Source organism: Camelus bactrianus, chromosome 17 (assembly GCF_048773025.1).
Source record: "Camelus bactrianus isolate YW-2024 breed Bactrian camel chromosome 17, ASM4877302v1, whole genome shotgun sequence".
In the NCBI taxonomy this organism is placed as follows: Eukaryota; Metazoa; Chordata; class Mammalia; order Artiodactyla; family Camelidae; genus Camelus; species Camelus bactrianus.
Window position 1 is genome coordinate 1,341,953 of NC_133555.1, and position 21,724 is coordinate 1,363,676.

General features: G+C 57.2%; 1 protein-coding gene and 1 long non-coding RNA gene across 6 annotated transcripts in view; both read left to right on the top strand.

Annotated features, from left to right (window-relative positions):
* Positions 1 to 21,724, top strand: part of EEFSEC (eukaryotic elongation factor, selenocysteine-tRNA specific) — a 146,241-nt gene that overhangs the window by 52,911 nt on the left and 71,606 nt on the right. For all 5 annotated transcript variants that reach the window (XR_012499785.1, XM_074344180.1, XM_074344179.1 and 2 more), the window contains exons 2-4: positions 7,537 to 7,744; positions 14,261 to 14,357; positions 16,344 to 16,508. Coding sequence is in view for 4 of the 5 variants with exons in the window: in XM_074344180.1 (XP_074200281.1) it covers positions 7,537 to 7,744; positions 14,261 to 14,357; positions 16,344 to 16,508 (470 nt within the window). In the remaining variant the exon portion in view is untranslated. The remainder of the gene's footprint in view (positions 1 to 7,536; positions 7,745 to 14,260; positions 14,358 to 16,343; positions 16,509 to 21,724) is intronic.
* Positions 16,515 to 19,366, top strand: LOC141573748 (uncharacterized). The gene is made up of 2 exons (XR_012499789.1): positions 16,515 to 16,728; positions 18,021 to 19,366. It is a non-coding gene; the product is annotated as an uncharacterized LOC141573748 (long non-coding RNA).

The following is a 21,724-nucleotide window of genomic DNA, read 5'->3' on the forward strand; positions in this document are numbered from 1 at the left end:
ACGTTTTCCACAATCCTATTTTCTCTTCAGTGCGAGAGGAAATCCTAAAATGGTTAAGGGGGGGAGGGGGCTGAGGGGCAGAGAGCAGAAACCGTGCATTTTAAGGAAGCCTTCTTTCATTTCCTTGTAAAGCATGAAATCAAATTATAGCTCATGGCCCACAATTATTTTATTTCTACATTTCAAATTCCATTTTCTGCTCCTTTTCACCGCTCTTGAACAGGAGTTGCAGTGTTGTGCAAAGTCAGCTAAAAAGATTACCCCAGATGGACTACGACACAGTAACTTACAGGAGTGGGCGCGAACCCCCGGTTCCGGGAAGGAGCTGGTGGCTGCCCCTCCGGCCATCTGCCCCGAGGCAGTGTGGACACCTCCCCACCTCCAGTGATGCCCACCCGCCTGTGCTGCTGTCCAGCAGGCGCCATGCGCGGTGTTTACTCCACGGCCTCCGAGTGCGGGCGGGAGAGATGGGGCGAGGGGGGAGATGGGGTGAGGCGGTGCCTGGCGCCCGCCAGTTAGCACTCCCGCCTGGCAGGGCCGGAGGTCGTGCTTTCCCGGTCCTCTCCAGTCCCCCAGTTTGGTCGACGAGAGAGCCTTGATTTAGGGCCAGTGTGTCCTTTTCTGGCTTTTGCTGATTCTTCTTAACAGAGCAGGCCAGGCCCAGAGCTTCACCTCTAGTCAGCATTTGATAAAGTTGCACGGCCTTGTTTTCCTTTGTTGGTTTATTTATCTTTTCTGTTAACTTATACAAATTTAATGCATTTATTGTCATGTAAAGTTCTTTTTAACATAAATGCATTTGAGTTTAGAAAGGGACTGGATTTAAACACACGTTAAGCCAATAGTAGTAGTGGCAGAAGTCATACCCCCCACGGATGGGGGCCCCAAGTAACTCCGCCTCCCTCCCTGAAGCAGGATGCAGCTGCTCTCAAGACCTCCAGCCAAGGGCTCTTTAATCGTGTCTCCAGGTCTCCAGCCCCTACTTTGTGAGCCTGCCGCTCAGGAAGTTCTCTTAAAGATCCACCTGAGGTCCCTCTTGCTTCCGTTGAGACCACGTCCCCTGCATTTCCATCGCGTGGGGACATCTGGTCTCACTGCCGCACTGGGGCAGCTCCCTGACCCCTCTTGCCCTGGCTGCAGGGAGCACAGGCCGCGGGCCCTGCGGACGGCACAGTCCTTGCTGACGCCCTGCTCTGGGCTCTAATTCGGACTCACACTTGCTGGCCGTGTGACTGAGGGAGAGCCTCTCCACGTGTGTCCGGGTCTGGGCTCTCCGTCTGTGAGGCGCGCAGGCCTCCTCCCTGGGCCGCTGTGAAGTCTGCGTTTGTGCCTTTGATGTCTGTCGTCAGAATGACCTTGGAAGAGGTTTTACCAGCGTGTCCCACCTGGGCAGGGCTGTCTGTCCCCCACTGCCCTGCGGCAGTGGTGAGGTCAGCTGTCCTGCGGGAGGCCCTGGCCTCTGTGGCGCTTGCCCTGGGCTGCCCGCCCCTCTCCCGGGTCCCTAGCCTGATTCCCTCCTCTCACCAGGGCCCTGGAGTCCGTGTGGGGCGGGCCTGGCCGCGCGGGCCTCGCTCCTCCGGCTCCTTCTGTTGTGGTCAGCGTTGCTATGTCAGCCCACTGGGTGAAGACCAGAGTCTCAGTGTAGCTTCCCTTCGCTTTTTCTTGTGCTGGTGAGGAGGGCATCTTGTTATAAATCTGAGCTGCTTGTGTGTCTTTTCTTTGCCCTGCTTCCGGTCTGACCGCCCTGCCCGGCCGCCTGCCCGGCCGGCTCCTCCTTGGGGTAACTGCCAGCCCCTCCAGTCCTGGCTCAGGTCCCTCCTCGCACGGAGGCCCATCCTAACAGCCTGGCTAGGATGGCAGCCCGCCTGCCCCCGGCACAGTCCCAGGCTGCCTGTCCTGCTGTTTCCCCAGGACACTAGCGTCCTCTGCCCTCCCAGGAATCCGCGCAGTGGGCCCTGCTTGCTGGGGGCCTGGCCCCTGGGAGGGTGGGATCCCCTCTCCCTGCGGCTCAAGGGGAGGTGCTGTTGATACTTCCCCTTTTCATGGGACTGTCACTTTGCTGCCGACTTGAAGGACCTTTTTAAACGTTAAGGAGCCAAGAGGAGGTGCTCCGGGAGGTGCTCGGGCGTGTGCCTGGGCACTGGTGATGCAGTTCATGCTGTTGCTACTGTTTCCCTGTTTGATGGGATTGTTGTTCTTTGTTATCAATTTAAAGAGACAATTTTAGGGTTCAGGAGGATGTCCTTTGGGTGGCACGTTTTGAGCTTCTCTTCCCAGTCACCTTTGGCTCTTACCACATTTTTTTTCCATGCAGAAATGCTTGATTTTTATGTTGAAATGGCCAGTCTTCCCTTTTTTCCCTTTTATTTGTCTCTGGGTTTTGTATCTTACCAAGGTGTTTTTCACCTTTAAGGTTAAAAAATTTTTTTCATATGTTTTCTTGCAGTACTTTTATGGTTTTAGTGTTTATATTTGAAACGTTGATCCATTTGGAAATGATTTTGGTGTGATATGCAAGGTGGAGATCTAAGCTGAGTTTTGTCTGGACGGGTACCCGCTGTCCCTGCGTCACCTTACAGACAGGGACAGTGAGGAAGGACGGCCGCGCACCCAGGACCCCGCGGCCAGCACCCTCTCCTCAGCTCCGCAGGTGTTGTGCTGCATCTCAGCGTCGACTGGCTCTGACTTCTCCTCCTGTTGGTGGGGGTCCAGCACCTCTCTGCCTGCTGCCTGGTCCAGGCTATCTGTTCCCTCATCTCTGACACGGGCTCTCTGTCGTTTCTCCTGTTCCTCCTCTGCTGACGTCACCCAGCTGTCCTCCTGGGCTCTTCCGGTGCTGCTGAGCGGCCCCGTCCCCTCCTGAGGGACGGTGCCCGGGTGTGGGGCTGTCCTGGGGACACTGCAGGTTTGCCTCTGCACCCTGTCTGCTCCCCCACTTCCCGCCCTCAGGGCCTCTCCCACCTGCTCTTGGGGCGCCACAGGGCCTCCAGAGACTCTGGGGTGCAGGACTCTGGCCGAGGGGAAGCTGGCAACAGCAGAAGAAGGAGTTCTGAGTCAGTCCGCCCTGCGTTCTAGCCCTGCCTCTGCTGTTTACTGCTGTGTGAGCAGACCCAACTTCTCCTCATTAAAACAGGAGAATCTCCTTGAGGCAGGCGGTGAGGGCAGGGCTGGCGCATGTCAGGCAGAATTCACAAGCTCATGTGCCTGTCAGGAGCCGGGCTGGCAGCACAGACGCCAGGGTATGGGGCAGCAGGGAGCCATGCGGAGCCGGGCAATTGTGCGAGCTATTCTCCAGGCACAGCTGCACCTCGGCCACGTCAGACACAGGCCGGTGTTGCCACGTCTGCCAGTTCGTAAAGATTTTTGCGTGACCTGCCTCAGATTGGAAGTGTTGGCAAGTGCATTTGTACCCTTTCTAGAGCCTGCCAGTCTGCAGCCAGCCACGAGCCACCCGCGCCCTGCTCCCGACAGCTTGTGCCTGTCACTTGGGTTTGGCTGCTGTTTGGGGTGTCCTGCCAGTGCAGTGGCATGCTGGCTGTGCTGGGTGCTGGGTCAGTTGTCACCCACGGGACCGGGGGCACCTGAAGCTTGTTCTCCTCTGGCCCATTTGGTGTGGCTCCTCATCCCCCCAGGCTTCGAGGCGAGTGCATCCTGGGACCTCGGTGCCCCAGGGAACATGCCGGTCCTGCCTGCACAGACTGTCCTGCTCAGGCGGCTCCCAGCTGGTCTGGTGGGGTTTGGCAGGGTGTTTGTGGGGGGCCCCTTTGCCAGCCAGGCTAAGTAGGACAGTAAGGGTTTCCTGACCCTGGGGGGCACAGTGCTCCAGGCTGTTGGCCAGTAGGTACCAGTGACCCCTGAGAGGGGCTCACATGTCCTGCTGGACTTGGGGGAGGGGCTGTTAGCGTTTGTGCTGCTGCTGCTGCTCATCCTCTTCCTCCTCCTGCTGTAAAGGGCGGGGCCCGAGGAGAGCGGCCAGGGTGGGGGTGGGGGCTGGGGCCAGGCCTCCCATCCCCGCCCTGGACTGAGGACTGCCTCTTCCGGGCCTCTGACACCTGCCCTGCAGCTCCCGTGCCCGCCCCCACCCCCACCCAGAGACAGGACCCTACAGTTACGGACGTGGGCACTGTTGCAGGAAGAAGCCGTGGGCTTGAGTTCACTTTGCTTCCACTGAGTCCTGCTCCTTGTCCTTGATTTGGTCTGTTCACCTCTCTGAGCCTTTGTTTCCTCATCTGTGACACCACAGCTGAGGTGCAGTTAAAATGGGATGAAGGCGCATGGCACAGCGCCGTGCGTGCCCCTGGGAGTCTGTGGGCACAGGAGGAAGCCGTCCCGGCAGCCTCGTCGTGGAGGCTCCTGTGTCGGAGAAGGAGCTCCCCACACCCACTCCCCGAGTCACCGTGGGCGCCCTCGCGGCCGCCCCGGCGTCTCTGCCTCACCCCTGACACAGGACGCTGAGCGCACGGGGGCCCCATGTGTATGGTCGTAACGACAGGAGGATGCGAATCCCCACTGCGGTTTTGTTGGTAACAATGTGTTTATATAGTTCATTGAATATTTAACGTTTGCAGTGAAGAATATTTTTTCTTCATTTTTAAATTTGATCTTTTAAGCCCTTCTTAGGCTTCCCATAGCTTTTGATTAAAAATCAAATTGAGACTAAATGTCTGATTTTGAGGCGACTAAAATGTGTTTACAGTTTTATACTCAGTTTCTCCAGCTGGAAAGTTCTTTCTGAACAATTTTTTTTATCCTCCTTCAGTCCCAGAAGGAAAGCTGTGCTCACGGATAACTTACACTTTGTTAAACGCTGACCTTTGTAAGTTTTTCTTTATTTTTATTTTTGAAATGATTAAGATATATAATCTACAGAATTGGAAACTGTAATTTTTAAAAGCACTGCGAACCTTTAACCCTGTTCCAATTACTCTGCAAGCCCTCGAAGGCCCCTGGAGTCGGCACAGCGAGATGAAAAGCCCCGGCAGACTGGGAGACATAGAGGGTCGCTTGTGCGCCGCGAGGCTTTGCCTTGTGCTCCCACCCACTCCGCCCCTCTAGTCTCAGAGGGACTTCCTACCCGGGTCCGTGGGAATCGCGCAGGACACTGTTCGATTCATTCTGTGGAAATACGAGGGATTTTGAAAATGACAGGACAGGCCAGTTATGTCACTTCCTGTTGTCTGATCAAAGTTTGATGAAGAAGAAACGCAGTGACTGAGGGTTACTGCCGGGCCCGGGTGGTGCCTGGTGCCGACCCCAGTTTCCAGCGGGGCCAGTCAAGTCGCTGTGACCTCTGGTCCCCTTAGAAGTCCCCAGTGGCCGTGCCGCAGTGGATCTGCGCTGCAGCCTGGCGGATTGGAGCAGAGCTGCCTGCTTCCAGCCACAGAGGCGGCTCGTGGGGCTGGAGGGAGGCCACAAGTGAAGCTGATGCCCTGGGTCCCGTCGGCACCCATCTTTCTGGGGCTGTTAGCCCCGTTTCACCCATCCCCAGGATCCCAGTGGGCATCAGAAGTGAGTGGGCAGATACGTGGAGAACCGAGCCTCCCCCTCCAGTCTCTGGGCCAGGATGGGGCGCTCACATAGTTTTGTGCACCAGTAGGAAACTGAAGCTCAGAGTCGAGCTGTCCAGTGAGGAGGTGGGGAGCTATCGCCTGTGCATTCAGTCCAGCAAAGGTGGATGAAACTGTGCCCAAGCTGGGGCTTATGCCAGGTGCTGCGAATACATACCGAAAACCCAGGCCAGGAAGGGAGGGAGGGAGGGTCTGGGCGGAGAGGAGCAAGGCAAGGAGGGGTAAGCGTTCACGTGGGCGTGCCTTCGTCCCAGGGTCGAGTGGAGGGTGGGTGAGGATTGTGGGAAAGGAGGTTGGCCAGGCAGGGTCCCTGTTCGGAAGGACAGGCCATGTGGCACGAGGGTGAGAACAGGCACCAGAGTTAGGATCCCTTCTCTGCCACCTGTGTGCTGAGTGACCAGGTGGTCACCTAACCTCACCTGGAAGGTGGGGTCAGTCATAGTGTGGGTTATGTGGGAGGTAGCCTGGATAGTGAGAGTCACTCTTAAAATACCCTTAAGTCACACGTGGAGGAGAGTAGCCTTGGCCATGTGGGCGCAGCTTCGCCCGCCAGGGCTGAGGGCTCAGGCCCGGCGCTGGGACCGTGCTGGGAAGGGGGCTCTCCCATCTCCAGAAGAACAGCCCACAGGCTGGGAACCAGGGCACTTCTCCTCCCACTCCCCTCAGGCGCTGTCCCATCCTGCCCCAAGACCTGCCACACAGCCCTGTGACTGGTGCCAGGTTTGCCTGTGGCAGGGGGACCCGGGGAGAGGTCACATCCTCTTGGGTGGGCTGTGCTTAGGCCCTAACCCTTTAGTGCTGGGGTCAGGCACCTGGTTCCTGGTGGCCTTCGGTGCCGGTTGGCTGTGTGAGCCAGAGAAGTGACCCTGTGACCCCGAGCCTCTCCTTCCTCATCGGGCTCACTAGGCTGTGGGGACTGGTGGCCGAGCAGTGCACACAGTGCATGAGCCACAAAGAGCCCCCTCCCCCGTGCCAGGCCTGGGTCAGGAGGAGAGGTCACTCTCAGAGCAGTCTTCTGTCTCAGCACAGCAGGGCTTAGCTCCCAAAACCACTCCAGGGCTGGCGAAGAGGGGAATGTTTGCATATTCCCGCAACCCCCAAATAATGCCCACCCCCTTTTCTTGGTAAAACTACTCCAAATCCCATTTAAAAGGACAGTCAGTTTGTTGGCTGACGTTAGTCTTTCGAACGTGGTTTCCCTCCTTCCCTGCTCTGTGTAACTGCCCACCTGCCGTGGTTCTGCTCAGGGGCGGGTGTGCATCCAGGCCCTGCGAGCAGCCTAGTGTGTGTACATAACACACGTAATGTGCACACGTGCACACAGTGCATATACACGCACATACAGTACACGTGTGTACATATACATACATGCACAGTGCACACGTGGTGCTCAGTGTCGAGGTCACTGAGCCTTGGACGTGCCCCCTGCCCTCCACAAAGGACAGAAAGGGCAGAGGGAGTGTGGAGACCAACCGGGCCCAGCACGAGGTGACCAGAGCCGAATCTGGTGCTGCGTGGACACCCGGGCGGCGGGGGAGACGCCCCCTTACCCTTCCAGCCCTCCCCTCCTCTGTCTGGTCAAGACCGCATCTCTGGCCTCTGCAAACACTGAGCTTTCTCCCGCCCAGCTTTCCTAGGCTGGACGGAAGGAGCAGTAGGACTGGGCAGCAGGGAGGCGTGGGGTTTGGGGTCAGCAGCCCAGCCGCGAGCTGGCGGAGCGGCCAGGCTCGTGCGCTGTCTTCTGCGGGCCTCAGTCCCCTCATCTCCAGGTGGGGTCACCCCCATCTCCCGGTGGCTATGAGGGTGCAGTGAAACCCCATAGTCAAAGTGCCCCCCCCAAAAACTGGTCCCGGGAGGCTGTGGTCTTTGTTCAGCTCTCTTCCTGACGGTTCAGCTGGGCTGGTCTTGCTGGACCTGGGGCGTCGTCAGCTCCCCCTTTCCTCTCTGACCTGGCCCTCTCTTCTCACAGGGGCCCAGATCATTGACCTGATGATGCTGGTCATCGACGTGACCAAGGGGATGCAGACGCAGTCAGCCGAGTGCCTGGTGATCGGGCAGATCGCCTGCCAGAAGCTGGTGGTGGTGCTGAACAAAACAGACCTCCTGGCCGAGGGGAAGAGGCAGGCAGCCATTGAGAAGATGACCAGGAAGATGCAGAAGACCCTGGAGAACACCAAGTAGGTTCACTGATGAGAGCGGTCCGTGTGGATGGGAGGGCTCAGGGCGCGCCGCCCTTCGCTGACCCGGGGTGGAGGGGAGCGGACAGGGTCAGCTTCAAGCGCTGGTGAGCCGGGTCTGGCTGGCTGCAGGGGAGGGGTTCCTGGCTGCGGGGGGACACACAGAGAGGAGTGTGGCTCCGAGTGGAGGCACGGGGGCGGTGGGGGTGGTGACCTGGGAGATCTCGGACAGAAGGCCCGGCAGCCTTGCCGAGCGATTGCTCTGTGGGGACAGGTCCGGGGGGCGGGAAGGTGGCGGTCATGCCGAGGAGGGTGCAGGGACCACAGGACGGAAAGCCGCCTGGTGCTCAGGAGCCCGTGGGCCCAGCTTGTTCTGACGTGGTGGAGAAGCAAGAAGCCGCCTTGCTGGGCAGGCGGTTTCAGCAGACCTTGTGATTTGTCGGGTCCTCACCGCCTCCCGGGCCGGGCCTTCCTTCTGCACTAGAGATGGCCCTAGGGGACGCACTCCCTCCCTGTGCCCTGCAGACCTGGCAGCACCCTGCCTCCACCGCCTCTCCTTCTCTGCCTGTGGAGGGCAAGCAAGTGGAGAGTGGTTTTGTTTCCCTGTCATAAAGATTGATAGGCCTTCCCGTTTATGGTTTTCCCCAGATCTAACACCTGCAGCTCTCCCGCAGAATTCTCAAGTTGGTTAAATTAAAGCTTCAGCCCTGAGAATGGGCCAGATATGTCATAAAAGATTTCCTAGCGCCGCCTTTTGTTAGCAAAATTCATCAATCCGATAAAATCGACACATTTAGATAAGTGTTGCATAAGAATTCAGACTTCGTTATTCCCAGCGGAAGTGGATATGAGACTGTAAAAAGCAAGATAAAAAATTGTATCTTCTTTTTAGTGAGTTATTTGGTCTCCCTGCCGTTTTGTTTACTTGTCAGAAACCCAGCACAGTGTCGGTGCGTTTGCTGTAAACGGGACCTTCTGGAAAGGGCTTAGGATACAGTTAAGGGTAAATTAGTATTAACTACTTTGCTTAGTTAAGTTTAAGGAGCATTCTCACTTACATGTTTGAATTGCTATTCCTATTTTAATTTATTGGTTGAAGGTCACATCACAGCCCTTGTGACACGTGCAGAGGAGGCTGGCCCTCTCAGGGGCCTTGGAAACCTCTCCTCTCCTCATTCAGCGCCGGGGGCCGGTGGAGGGCTGGGGTGAGGACAGCACTGGCACCCTGCTGTGCTGTCCTTCGTGGGCCCCGGGCCGGGCCAGGCCGGGCCGGGCCAGGCGAGTCGCCTTGCAGAGGGACACAAGCTGTTACCTCCTGCAGCAGAGAACTTCTTTGACTCATTTTAAGTGACTCTTTCCTTTTCTTATGGTCCCTTGTGAGCTGAATCCTTTGTAAATGCTGGTCCGAATTTGAAGGCACTTTCTCTCTAGAGGGGAGAAATTTGGACTGCCAAACGATGTGGTACTAAAACCTGAAAGGTGTTAAAAACACAAAACTTACTTTTTTCTATCCAAAGAGCAATGGAAGGAAACTTTGGAAATGGAAGATGTTAAAAGGAGGAGGAGGCGCCCAAAGACTTCTCAGAGCCGCAGCTGCCGGCGTTTCCGTTTATTTCCCTCCCGTCTTTTCAGCACACATGGCATCACGCCCACCCTGTCTTCCACGTTCAAAAATCGCAGTAAAATACACGTAACAGAACGTTTATTATTTTAACCGCTTGTAAATGTGCGATACGGCGGCGTTAGATACATCCGCAAAGCTGTGTGCACCACTGTCTCACCTCAAGCTTTTTCATGATTCCGAACGTAAACGCTGCCCCACCGAATGACATCTCCCCCACTCGCCGTCCCCCGGGCCCTGGTAACCTCTGCTCTGCTGTCTGTCACTGTGAACTTGCCTGACCAGGGGACCCGCACGAACAGAGTCGTGCAGCGTTTGGCCTCCTGGTCGGGTTCCTTTCGCTGAGCCTGGTGCTTCGGGTCGTTCCGTGTCGGAGGCTCTCTCCTCCTCACAGCCAGGCCGTGTGCTGCTGTATGCGTAGGCCGTGTTTTGTTTATCGATTCATCTGTTGATGGACACTTGGGTTGTTTTCTTTTGGCTGTTGTGAACATGCTGCTGAGAACATTGGTGTATAAATGTCTAATCAGGTCCCTGCCTCCGTTCCTTTGGGTACGTGCCTCGGAGTGGGATTGCTGGACCCCGTGGCAACTCTGTGTTTGACTTTCTGAGGAGGCTCGCCGCTGTCTCCCACAGAGGCTGCACCCTTTACGTCCCCATGGGCAGCGCGTTAGGGCTCCACCTCCTCCACCTCCTTGCCAGCGCTGGTTTTCCTTACGCGGCCATGCCGGGAAGGAAGTGGTATCTCGCTGTGGTCTTGCTCTGCGTCTCCCTGGGACTGATGCTGGGCGTCTCTTCATGTGCTTGTGGGCCATCTCTGTGTGTCTTCTTGGGAGAAATGTCTGTCGAGTCCTCTGTCCATTTTTTAACCAGGGGGGTTATGTCGCTCCTGAGCTGCAGGAGCTGTGGGCACTCTGGGATCCCCCCGTGTCGAGCGCGGGGGCTGTGGGCACTCTGGGATCCCCCCGTGTTGGACACAGGAGCCGTGGGCACTCTGGGATCCCCCTGTGTCGGGCACGGGAGCTGTGGGCACTCTGGCCCCCCCCCCCCGTGTTGGATGCGGGAGCCGTGGGCACTCTGGGCCCCACCACCGTGTTGGGTGCGGGAGCCGTGGGCACTCTGGGGGGCCCCCCCCCGTGTTGGGTGCGGGAGCCGTGGGCACTCTGGGACCCCCCCCCCCCCAGTGTCAGGCACGGCATTTGCAGGAGTTTTCTTCCGTTCTGCAGGTTGTCTTTTCACTTTTTTCGATTGTGTTCCTCGATGCACAAAAGTTCTTAATTTGGATGAAACCCAATTTCTTTATTTTTTCTTTCCTTTGACTGTGCTTTTGGTGTCACATTTATGAAATTGTTGGCAAGTCCATTGTCATGAAACTTTTCCCCAATTTTTTTTTCTAAAAATGTTATTGTGTGGGCTCTTAGGTTTAGGTCTTTGGTCCATTTTTGTTTCTGTGTATGACGTATGTTAAGGGCTCGACCTCGTCCTTTGGCATGTGGACGTCCAGTTTTCCTAGCACCGTGTGCTGAAAGGTCTCTTTTCCCTTTTGTCCTTGTCAAACGTCAGTGGACCAGATACTCGTGGGTTCCGCTGGTCTGTGTCCTATGCTGGTACTGTGCCACTGTGTTTCAGGTCCCTTCATAGAAAGTTTCAAAGTCAGGAAGCTGAGTCCTCCAACTTTCTGCTTCTTTTTTAAGTGGTTTTGGCTATTTGAGGCTCCTCGCAATTCCCATCTAACTATGCTTTTCCATTTCAGCAAAAAACGGCTGTGGAATTTCAACAGGGCTTTGGGCAGTACGGACTTCTCAACGGGAGTAAGTCTTCCAGTCCAGTGACACAGGTGTCTTTCCATGTGTTTAGATCTTTTCAAACTTGTTTCATCCAGGTTTTGTAGTTGTGGGTACGTAAGTCTTTCATGTCCTTAGACTTATTCCTAAGTGTTTAATTCTGTTAGGTGCCTTTAGAAATGCAATTCCTCTCTCCGTTTCCATTTCAGATTGTTTTGCGGGTGTGTAGAAACACAGCTGATTTTTGTGTGTTGGTCTCGTACCTCCAGCCTCACTGGGTTCGGTGCCCCCCCAACGTGTAGTTGCAATCATGAGGTGTTTATGTCTTGGGTTTCTGCTTGTATTCCTTACATTTTGTAGAGCAGTTTTCATGTAACCATCACTCTGTTGTTGACCCTTGGGAACAGCTGAAGTTTTCCTTCTTGTAAATGAATGATCCTGCGTGACCATCTCTGAGCACCATTAAACTTTGTATTTTCAGTTTTCCCTCTTGAGAGGGCCCCAGCTGTGCAGTCACCGGGGCAAAGGGCAACAGCCTGGGACCTCCGCTGTGTCTCCATGCCCTCGTCCATCGCTCACAGGGCCAGCAGTGAGCTCCAGTCTCTAATTTAAAAGTATGCTTGGAGCAGTTGGGCTGGAGTGGTGTTTTACTCTTGCTGTGATACATGTGGCTCTTCAGTTGTCGGTGTGCTTGAGCGTGCCCCCTTAAGTGCGGTAAACAGCTGTGTCTCTGTGTGTTAATCGGGCCCGCGTGTTCTGTCTGTCGGCCTCTGGACAGTTTGATGCTTTCTCTCTGCTTCTCAGCAGGGTTTCATATCAATAAAGACGTTGTTACTAATTAACCCTTTGCCGATCATGTTTCCAACAAATAAGTCTCTAGTATTCATTGTTTGTCTTTCCATTTTAGTTTTTTTTTTTTTTTTGACGTGCAGAGGTTTCTAATTTTTAGGTAGTCAAACGCTTTGTTTTTCTTTGTGATTTCATTATCGCTGAAAGCATTTAAAATTACTCTTGCATAAGCATTTATCAATGTAAACAGAAGTAAAAATAGAAGATAAAAATGTACCCACAGTCTTCCCGATGCATCAGATTGAAGTGCTTTTCCCTCGGCTCCCTGTCGGTCTCCCCCCAACCACCACGCGCGTGATTTGAGGGGGTGGTTATCACGGCGCTGACGCTGCTCTGTGTTCTAGGCTCTTCCATTCACTTTTGCACTAAGTGTTACCGTCTGACAGCATCCTTGATGCCTCTTTCCCCCAGACTTCCCTGTGCCTCCTCCTGCCTTTAAACACTCTCTGTTTCCTTGTTTCTGTTTTAGCCAAGGCTGTCTGGGGCGGGGTGGGATGCCAAGCCCCTGGACCCGGCTGCGGCCCGCGGACCCACACAGGGTGTGCGTCCACGCCAGCTCTGCAGTGTCCAGGTTGTGGTCTCGGGCAGCTCAGTGTCTCTCTCTGAGCTGGTGTTTCTTCCCCTGAGAAAGGGGGGGCTGATGTCAGCCTCAGTGTTTGGATGAGGGAGCCTGGCACATGGTGGGGGCTGTGGTGTGGAGCACCTACTGCGCGCTTGGCCCTGGGCTGGGGCTTCCCGCACAGTCAGGCCCTCCCGGCTCCCCCAGGGTCTTGCCTCTGCCTCGACTGATGAGAACACTAAGGCAAAGTAAGTATCACTGTTTTTTAAATGCTGCTTTTTGAATTCTGCTGTTCAAAACCTAACACTTGCCCTGCTTGTCTACGTCTTTTACATGAGTCTCACGTACGGACACACATGTGTGCATGCGTGCTTTTCTTTTCTTTTTCTACTGATCTGAGGTTGTGTTTGTGGTTGCGAAGGCCAGCCTGCATGCACAGTCAGCCCAGCCCCGAGCCAGGCCTGGCCCTTGTGGTGAGGTACCCCAGCTCAGCTGCGCGGAGTCCGGTGGCGGGGGCGTGCTAGGATGCGCTCCGAGCGGCCCCTCCTGCTCTGCTGAGCTGCGGGGCTGACCTCAGGGCTCTTCTTGGTCAGAGCCACTTGCGCTCCTAGAACCTGATCTGAAGCCTAAGGCAGGAGGGCCTCTTGTCCCCCAGGGGCTGCGGGGAGCCCGGATGCCCCAGTGTGTGCGTGTTCAGGGGATCAGCAAGGCTGGCTTCTCCTGAGCCTGGGGAAGAGCCAGACACCCAGCCCAGCATGCATTCTGTTTTGTCACGATACGTCGCCCCAAAGGCTTTGGATAAACAATAATTGAATTTCCGAAAGCTTTATGGTTAATCGCTGGAATTCTCAGTGCGTGCTTTTACCCCCCCCCCCCCCCGGGGCTCGGAGTACTGCAGGAGGATGCAGTGTGCCGGGCCTGGCTCGGGGCTGGGCCCTGGCTCGCGGAGTCTGCGGCTGAGCCTCCCTGCGGCCTGAGGACAGGCTCTTCCTGTCACCCTCTCTTCCTTCCACCCTCCGTGGAAGAGGCCTGGACTCCAGACTCCTGCAGCCCTGCGGCCTCGAGCCAGCCACTCGGCTTCTCTGCAGTGGGGCCAAGCCCTGCCCGCGGGGCCGAGCACACACGGAGGGAGAGCTCAGCCGCTGCACCTCTTCTTTATGTTGGGGTATGAGGGTGAGTAAGCTAGAAGGGCGTGAAACTGTATGAACACCATAACCAAAATGTGAAAAGAGTCATTCCTTGGCAGTGCACGGAAAACCCGAGGTTGGAAGGAAGCACACCTCAGTGAGGGACGGGGGCCGTGTGTTTTCTGTTTTCCGGTTTTGGGTTTTTGTTTTCCAGTGGAAAAGATAAACATGAACTCATGCTAAGAGTCTTGTTAAAGAGGCAGGTGCCAGGGAGGGCCGGGGAGGGGTGCCGTGAGCCTCCAGGTGTACCTGCCGGCACTTCTCACCGGCGTCTGCCGGAGGCTGCGTGGATCCAGGGGTCTTGTCAGGGCCCTTCACTCACAGGCCTAGGGGCCAGGCTTCACTGCTCCTCCTCAGGGAGGCTGCAGAGACCCTTTCGGATCCCTTTGTTCAGCCCGGGGCCTCGGCTCCCTCCGCTGCCGGTGGGGGTGCGGTGGCCCGCTGCCGAGGGCGAAGCAGCGGCCCGCTGGCAGGCTGCGGCAGCTGGGGGCCGTGCTGGGACTCGCTTCTCTGTTCCAGGTTCCGAGGTGCACCGATCATACCCGTGGCGGCCAGGCCTGGGGGGCCAGAGGCCCCCGAAACAGAAGCTCCGCAGGGCATCTCCGAGCTCATTGAGGTACCGTCAGCTTGAGTCCAGGTTGCCTGTGGCCCCGGCCCCATGCAGGTGGCCCCCTGTTCCTGCTCAGCCTGAGCCCCCCCCCACTCACCCCTCACTGCCGCCTCCCTCACCTCCCTCACCTCAAACCAGAACAGGACCAAAGGCCTTCCCCGCCACGGCCCACAGCTCTGCAGAGCTGTCCACATCCTTGCACGCCTGCCTTTTTCCTTTCTCCTGTCAAACTCCTCCACAAGGCAGCCCCCACAGCCTGGGCTCCTGGGGCCATGTCACCCACTCCAGTCCTTGGGACTGTGCTAGCCCCTCCTGTGTGTCCCCCCAGGCTGAGGCACAGCAGTGGGGCAGTGTAGCGTGCATCCTTGTCCATTCCTCCTGGCTCGGTGGTTGTGCGAGGGAGCCCAGCCATCCAGTAGGCGCCCAGGGCGGCCAGGGTGCGGGTGGTATCCCTCTGCTTAGCGCTCCGGGCAGCTCAGGGGCTGTAGTGGCCCCAGTGCCGGCCCCACCGCCTCCCTCTGTGACCTGCTCTCCCTGCCTCAGTCCCTCACTTGCACAGCAGGGAAGACAGTGGCACCGCTAAGCTTGTGAAGTTTGTGCTGATGTGTAAAACGTGCCCGGAGTGGTGTGTATCAGGGTTTGCTCTGATGGTGCGGTTGACTGTCACGTACCAGGCACTGCACTGAGTTCTTGTCTTATGGGATCATCAGCACTCATAGTGCCCTTGGGAGGGTTAAGTTTATTTATCCGCATTTTGCCAAGAAAGAATCTGAGATTCAGAAAGGTCGAGTAACTTGCCCAAGGTCTCACAGTGAGTACGAGCTAGAGCTGGGATTCAGGTCCAAGCTGATGGCAGGGGCTGGCTTTGGGGTCCACCTGCACTGGGCCTACAGAACTAAGATCAGGTGTGACCGTGGGCACCGCCCCCGTTTCTGTGATTTACGCGACCTTGCTGACTTAGCAAAACAGACATCTTCTGGGTAAACTTCCCCTACTTTTTCATCAGCTCCAGGGAGCACCGTCTAGGAACCCGGGATGATTACTTGTATTAAAGCAAAATGCACAGAAACGCTGCTAGCGAAGGTGCTCCCGAGCTCTGAGGGAGGCTCTGCGCAAAGCTCAGGCCACGCCAGTTTTGAGACTAGTCTTTTTCTGAAAGAAGTGTCATCACAAGGCTGGGGGTTTGGAGCACTCACTACCAGATGCTCTGCTGACAGTCTGTTCTCCAACAAAAGCGAAAGGCAGAGAAGACAAGGGATAGTGCAGCACTGACGTCCGTTTGTTTCTTGGTGATCAGCTCTGGCCACAGCTCCGAGCGGGTGGGCGGCGGAGGAAAGCAGGGCTGCTCGAGGCTGAAGCCCAGGGAGAGTCAGCAGCACGGGCAGAGTGGCCCCACGGCGGAGGGGCGGCAGGCCCTTGGTCTCTGCCGGGCGGGGGCACGGCCTTCACCCCAGACGCAGCCAGCTGCCCGGGACCCGCCCGGCTCTCCCTGTCCGTGGGGCAGGGGTGGGGGGTGCGCACAGCCTGGAAGGGGAGCCGAATGAGCAGACGATCCCAACAGTATGCTACCTGGGCGGCACACACAGGGCGGGGGGGCCCTTCCCGAGGCAGTGTCAGGGAACGGGGGGAGGTGACACTGTCTGGGGAGCTTCCAGGCGTGGGGGGGGCCCAAGGTGGGGCCACCGTGGGACCTGGGGGCTGGATGGCAACAACCCCTGAGCCCTGGGCATCAGGAGGCTGGCCTGGGGGTGCTGTGCCCACGTGTGATGTCAGGATGCTGCCGCGGTCACCCTGGCAGGAGAGGGTGGAGGAGGGCCCTCCGCGCTGAGAGAAGGAGCTGAGAGTGGGGCAGGGGTCTGGAGTGAGGTCAGGGGGCCCAGCTTCCAATCTCCCGGGCAGCTTGCCCGGCCCTACTCAAAGCCTCCACCCTGCTCCGCCTGCCCCGTGCAGCCCTGGTCCCGACGGGGTGTGGCACCTGCATCTCTTTTCTAGCTCCTGACGTCGCAGATTCCTATCCCAGCAAGAGACCCGTCGGGACCGTTCCTCATGTCTGTGGACCACTGCTTCTCCATCAAAGGCCAAGGCACAGTGATGACAGGGACCATCCTCTCAGGCTCCGTCAGCCTCGGCGACAGCGTGGAGATCCCTGCCCTCAAGGTCAGTCTCCTGCGCGCTTCCTTTTGGTCCCTCCCTCCAGTGGGAAGAGAGGGGACGGCCCCTTGGCCTGCTCCAGGGCTGGTTCTGCTCCGCGCTGTCTTCTCTCCTGCCCTGCCTGCGTTCTAGAGCTACCAGTCTCCCCGATGCTCATAGAAGCACCCGTTTATTGGAGCCTCCCGAGGAGTGTTCTTTACAGACAATGGAACCAGGGCTCCACAAGGTGCGTGGGCCCAGGAGCCATGCCCCTGGGGGAGGGTGCTGGGTGTGAGCCCCCGAGGCAGGTGGCAAGTTCTTGTGGGCTCGTTTCTGAGTACCTTGTGCGTAACCACGAGAATGTCAAGCTAAACACAATTAGGACTTTGTGTTGCTCAGTCGTACAGTCTGGACACCCAGAGGATGTCCACATTCCTGGGACACGGGCGGCTGCCAGGTCATCCTTGGGAGACCTCTGGGAAGGACAGGCAGCTGGGGCCTCCCCGTCACCCCACCTTCTGGTGACTTCTGGATTTAGAAGGTGTCCAGGGCCTTGGTGTTTCCCTTCAGTGGGCTTTTCTTGTGGTTTTTGTTTACTGGGGAAGAAAAACTTAGCCTCCAGCCTGCCCTTCCCCTTCACAGGGAATACAGCGGGGGAGCAAGGGCTGGTTAGAACTGGGGAGGCCGTCCCAGGAATTCTGGGGCCCAGGGGAGCGCTGTCTCAGAGGAGGCTGGCGTGTAGGGCAGTGGAGCGTGCCCTGGGCCACGTGTACCAAGCCGCGGACAGTGCCAGCTGCCGCCGTGCCCACTGCCAGGCGGATGGATTCAGCTGGTGTGTGAACTGGCAGTTCTCCCTGGAGGACTGTGCAGACGCGGATTCCAAGGCTGCCTGGCTCAGTAGGTGTATTAGTCAGCGTCCTTCGGAGAAATGGAACCAAAAGGGTGTGTGTGTGTGTGTGTGTGTATGCACACGGAGATTTTAAGGAATTGGCCCACGATTATGAGGCCTGGCAAGTCCAAAATCTGCAGTGGAGGCCAGCAGTCTGGAGCCCCAGGGAGAGCTGTGATTTGAGTCTGGAGGTTGTTGGCTGCGGAATTTCCTCCTCCTCCACGGAGGTCAGTCTTGTTCTGTTCAGGCCTTCAACTGATTGGACAGGGCTCACCCACATTGTGGAGTGTCACCTACTGTACCCAGAGTCAGCTCATGTAAATGTTCATCTCATCACAGGAGTTCAGAATAATGCTTAACCAATGACCGGGGCTCTATGGCCCAGCCAAGTGGGCACGTGAAATTCACCATCACCCTGGAGGGGAGTCCATGACTGCAGGGTCTGCCCTGAGCAGGGGAAGGCCAGGGAGCGCTTCTGGTACTGAGCCTGGTGTTGGCCGTTCCTGGTCTAGGGCAGCGGGGGTGGTTACAGGAAAGGGCATCGCAGGAGTGAGAGGAGTGACCAGGGCTCCCCAGGTCAAGGACACCTCAGGTTTCACTCTCTCCCCCGGCTCATTGCGTGGTGATGTGCCTGTTGCTTCCTCCTGCAGGCCTGGGGGTCCGAGGGAAGAGTCTCCTGACCAGGGAGGACCACCCAAAAGAAAACCCTCTTACAAGCCTGAGGCTGGCCAGGCTGCAGGGCTCCCTGGGGCGGTAGCAGGAGTGGAGGGCAAGGCCCTTCCCGTCTGAGTCCTGAAGTCCCCTGACGCCATGGGTTATAGTCCCTCCTCCTCTGGACGTTGTAGACCCTCCTCTGAAAGCCGTCAGTCCCGTATCAAATCCACGTTGCACCAGGGACCGAAAGTGCAAATCTTAAAAAATAAAGCACAAAATTATGAAAATAAACTATCCTTTTATTTAACAAAATTAAGTTGATCAGAGTGATTATGTGTTGGTTCTTAGCTAGAACAGAGAATAAATCCAATGCTAAATTTCCTCCCATTCCCTGTGCTCCCTGAGGAGACCCCCGAGGGCCCACCCTGATGGGTACCCCTCTGCCCTGGGAGAAGGCACGTTTGCAGCCTGGGAGAACGAATGGGAGTAGGAGGGGGTGTCAGAAGAGGGCTCTGGGGGGATCGGCTTTGACACGGGGGTACTTGAGGCTCTGGAGGGAGGCAGACGTGTTTGATGACAGGCCAGTGGCTGCCGTGCTAGGACCACGAGCGTGGGGAGGCCGGGGGCAGAGGGCCCCACTGCTAAGCCGACAGGGGTGTTTGAGTGGGGGCAGGCTCTGAGGTCTTCAGCTGCTCGCTTCGCCCCATGGAGATGAGCTTGCCTGTCAGAGCCCCAGGCACTGGACCGTGGTCCCTGGGCGCACGAGGCGCTTGGCAAATACGAATTTAGGTCTCCTCTTGCTTTCCTGCACCTGCTCTGCCCCGGCCTCCTTTTCAAAGCGGAACTCAGAAGCCGTGAACATGTGGCTGATGAGTTTTCCAAACAAAGCGTAGAAGGTGCAGCTGAGCTCCTCCTCCGCTGCTTATAGCACAATGTGAGAGGAAAGGAGTGAACTGAGGAAGGAACTGTTAGCAGAAGGAACCAGCCCCTGATGTGGGAGATTCTCGGCCAGTTCAGAGTCCAAAGGCTGCTGAAGGTGGAGAATTCACTTTGGAAAGCATGCGCTGGAGAAGGGCCACGGGTGAGGCTGGGACAGCCTTCGCTGAAGAGATTGGGTGTGTGGCTCCCGGATCCAGACAAATGTCTCAGCAAAAGCCAGGAGAGAGCTGGGCTTCTCCAGGAAGGATCTGTGGAGAGCTCTCTTGTAGAATGGCATAGATCCCCTCGACGCAAGTGAGAGACCCACAGGTTTTTGAGAGTGTTCCATCAGCAAAAACACTGCCAGCCTCGTCGGAACAGGACAGAGACCCAATAACATTAAAAAAAAAAAAAAAAAAAAAAAGCAGTTGGACTTCCTGGACTCCACATGCAGGAAATGACTGGTGGAACACTTAGCCACGACGCACGTCGTCCTCCAAGACGAAGGGAGATGAGTCCGAGGGCCGAGCTCCAGACACACAGGTGGAGGACAGAGAGGCGAGCCCGGGGCAGGGCCAGGGGAACTCCCACGGGCTCAGAGGGCGGGGGCCAAGCCGCAGAGGGTCATTCTCAGGCCTGGGAGCCCAGTGGAGTTTGTTTTGCTGGGTTTCAAACTTACTTGGGACCCGTGACCTCTGAGTTCCTTCCATTCTCTCCCTATGCCTGTATTTTGAGAGCAGAAGACTTGTCTTCCGGTGTCACAGGCCCACAGATCGAGGGCGTCTGGCTCCATGATAGACTATTGCCATCACCCATGCCTACTTGGGTGACTCAGAGGATGAGAATTCTGAGCTGATGAGAGTTAGGTGAGATTTGGGACCTAATTAGAGTTAATGCTGTAATGGGATGAGAATCTGGGATACTGGGATGGGGTGAAAGCATTTTGCACATGAGATGGATGTGAAGTTTTGGGGACCAGAGGGTGGACTGTAGTGGTGGTTTGAATTGTGCCCCACTTAAGGTGTATCTACCCGGAACCTCAGACTATGACCTTATTTGGAATGAGAGTCTTGGCAGAGGTAATGAAGGTGAGGATCTCAAGTCGAGGCTACCTGATGAGAGCGGGCTCCACACAGGGATCCACAGAGACGGGGGCGGGTGAGACCAGAGGCTGAGACCGGGGTTTAGTGCCCGGAGCCAGGGTTCAGGGGTGGAAGGGACTCTCTTAGAGGCTCCAGAGGCAGCCTGCCCCACTGGCACAATGGTTTGGGCTTCCAGCCCCAGAACTGCAAGAGAATAAATTCCTGGTGCTTCAAGCCTCCGGCTTGTGGTCATTTGTTACAGCAGCCTCCAGATAATGAATACAGATTTTGGATGAAAGGACAGAAGTCAGAAAGAGCCTTAAGTCCCCTGTCATCTGGGGCAGGGCCCTTGATGCCTCTGAGCTTTGACTTTCTTTTGAGGAGCTGCAGCCCCCAGCTCACCCTCTGGGGCTGCTGTGAGGATGACGCTGGCGTCATGAGGCTGGTGGTGGAGTCGGAGCTGCACTGCTGGCCGCTCAGCCCACCCTTTCTTCCCTGTGGTCGCCACCCAGCCGGTGAGAAAACCCAGGCTTGGGCGCTAAGCCCCCAGAGCAGCGTGTGAGGTCGCTCGGCCAGCTCTGAAGACTAGGCCCTGTGCTCCATGCCCGCTGCCTTGGGAACTCCACGGAGACCCTGGGTAGGGGGGTTCCGCTGCGGCCTCCTTCACCCCAGCCCTCCGCTCACCATCACCGGCGGCACTGAGGGCACTGGGGGCGGGCTCCAAACTGGATGGCTGTCTTCCAGGCCCGGTGACATCCCCATCAGATTTCACTAATCGACTTGGACACCTCTGACCGCTTGAACTCCCTCGGAGGCGGGGCACAGCCATTCCAAATAAACAGTCGCATTCCCCCCCTCCCCAGCCAGGGCGGCCACCGGAGCCTGTCAGACCCTGGCCCTGTGGCTGCTGCCCACATCCACTCCCAGCTGGGGCCCATTAGCTGCTGGAGGAGATGTTGGGGCACAGGGAGCGAAGGGGAAAAACCAAGCCCCGTTCAGACACAGGACGGCCGAAGCGCCGGGCACCCCGATGCTCGCCGTCCTTCTCTGGAACTTTGGCTCTTTCTGTCCTCAGCCTGGGGGTCCTTCTGCTAAGACTTGACCTTGGGATTTTAGCTATGATGTTTCTACCATCACTGTACCTACCATCCCAGGGTGACTGGTGATTGGCTGTCAGGGTTGTGACGTCAGAAACCCTCGGAGCCACAGACCACAGAGCAGGAGAGAGAGGGACCCAAGACTGGGCCCCGGGCAGGTTCCTCACTCCGGGTGCTTCTCTGACCTCTGACCATCACAGCCCAGAAGACACCGTGTGCCCCCTCTGTCCCCGCCTCTAGAAGAGGGCACGTGGTGTGGTGCCGCCTAGGGGTGACGGCTGTAACGTGCCCAGTGCCTGAGAGGACCCGCGAAGGAGGGGTGGGCAGCGGGCAAGGGAAGGTTGAGCTCAGAGCAGGCAGGAGCTTGGGCGTGCCAGAGGCCCAGCAGGCTGCTGCCTCCACGGGCGCTTTCCCTGAGGAGTTTCTCCAGCGTGCCCCCGGGCCTCAGTCCCAGGAGCCTTGACACCAGTCCCCCCAGAGCCCGCGGCTGCTCCCCCGTTCCTTTGCGGTTGGCCCCCTTGTAACCGAGCGCACTTTTCCTCCTGGTATGCACGGCCCCCAAGAGCCCACACGCCGGCGGCCGCGTTTGCACCAGCTGGGCCC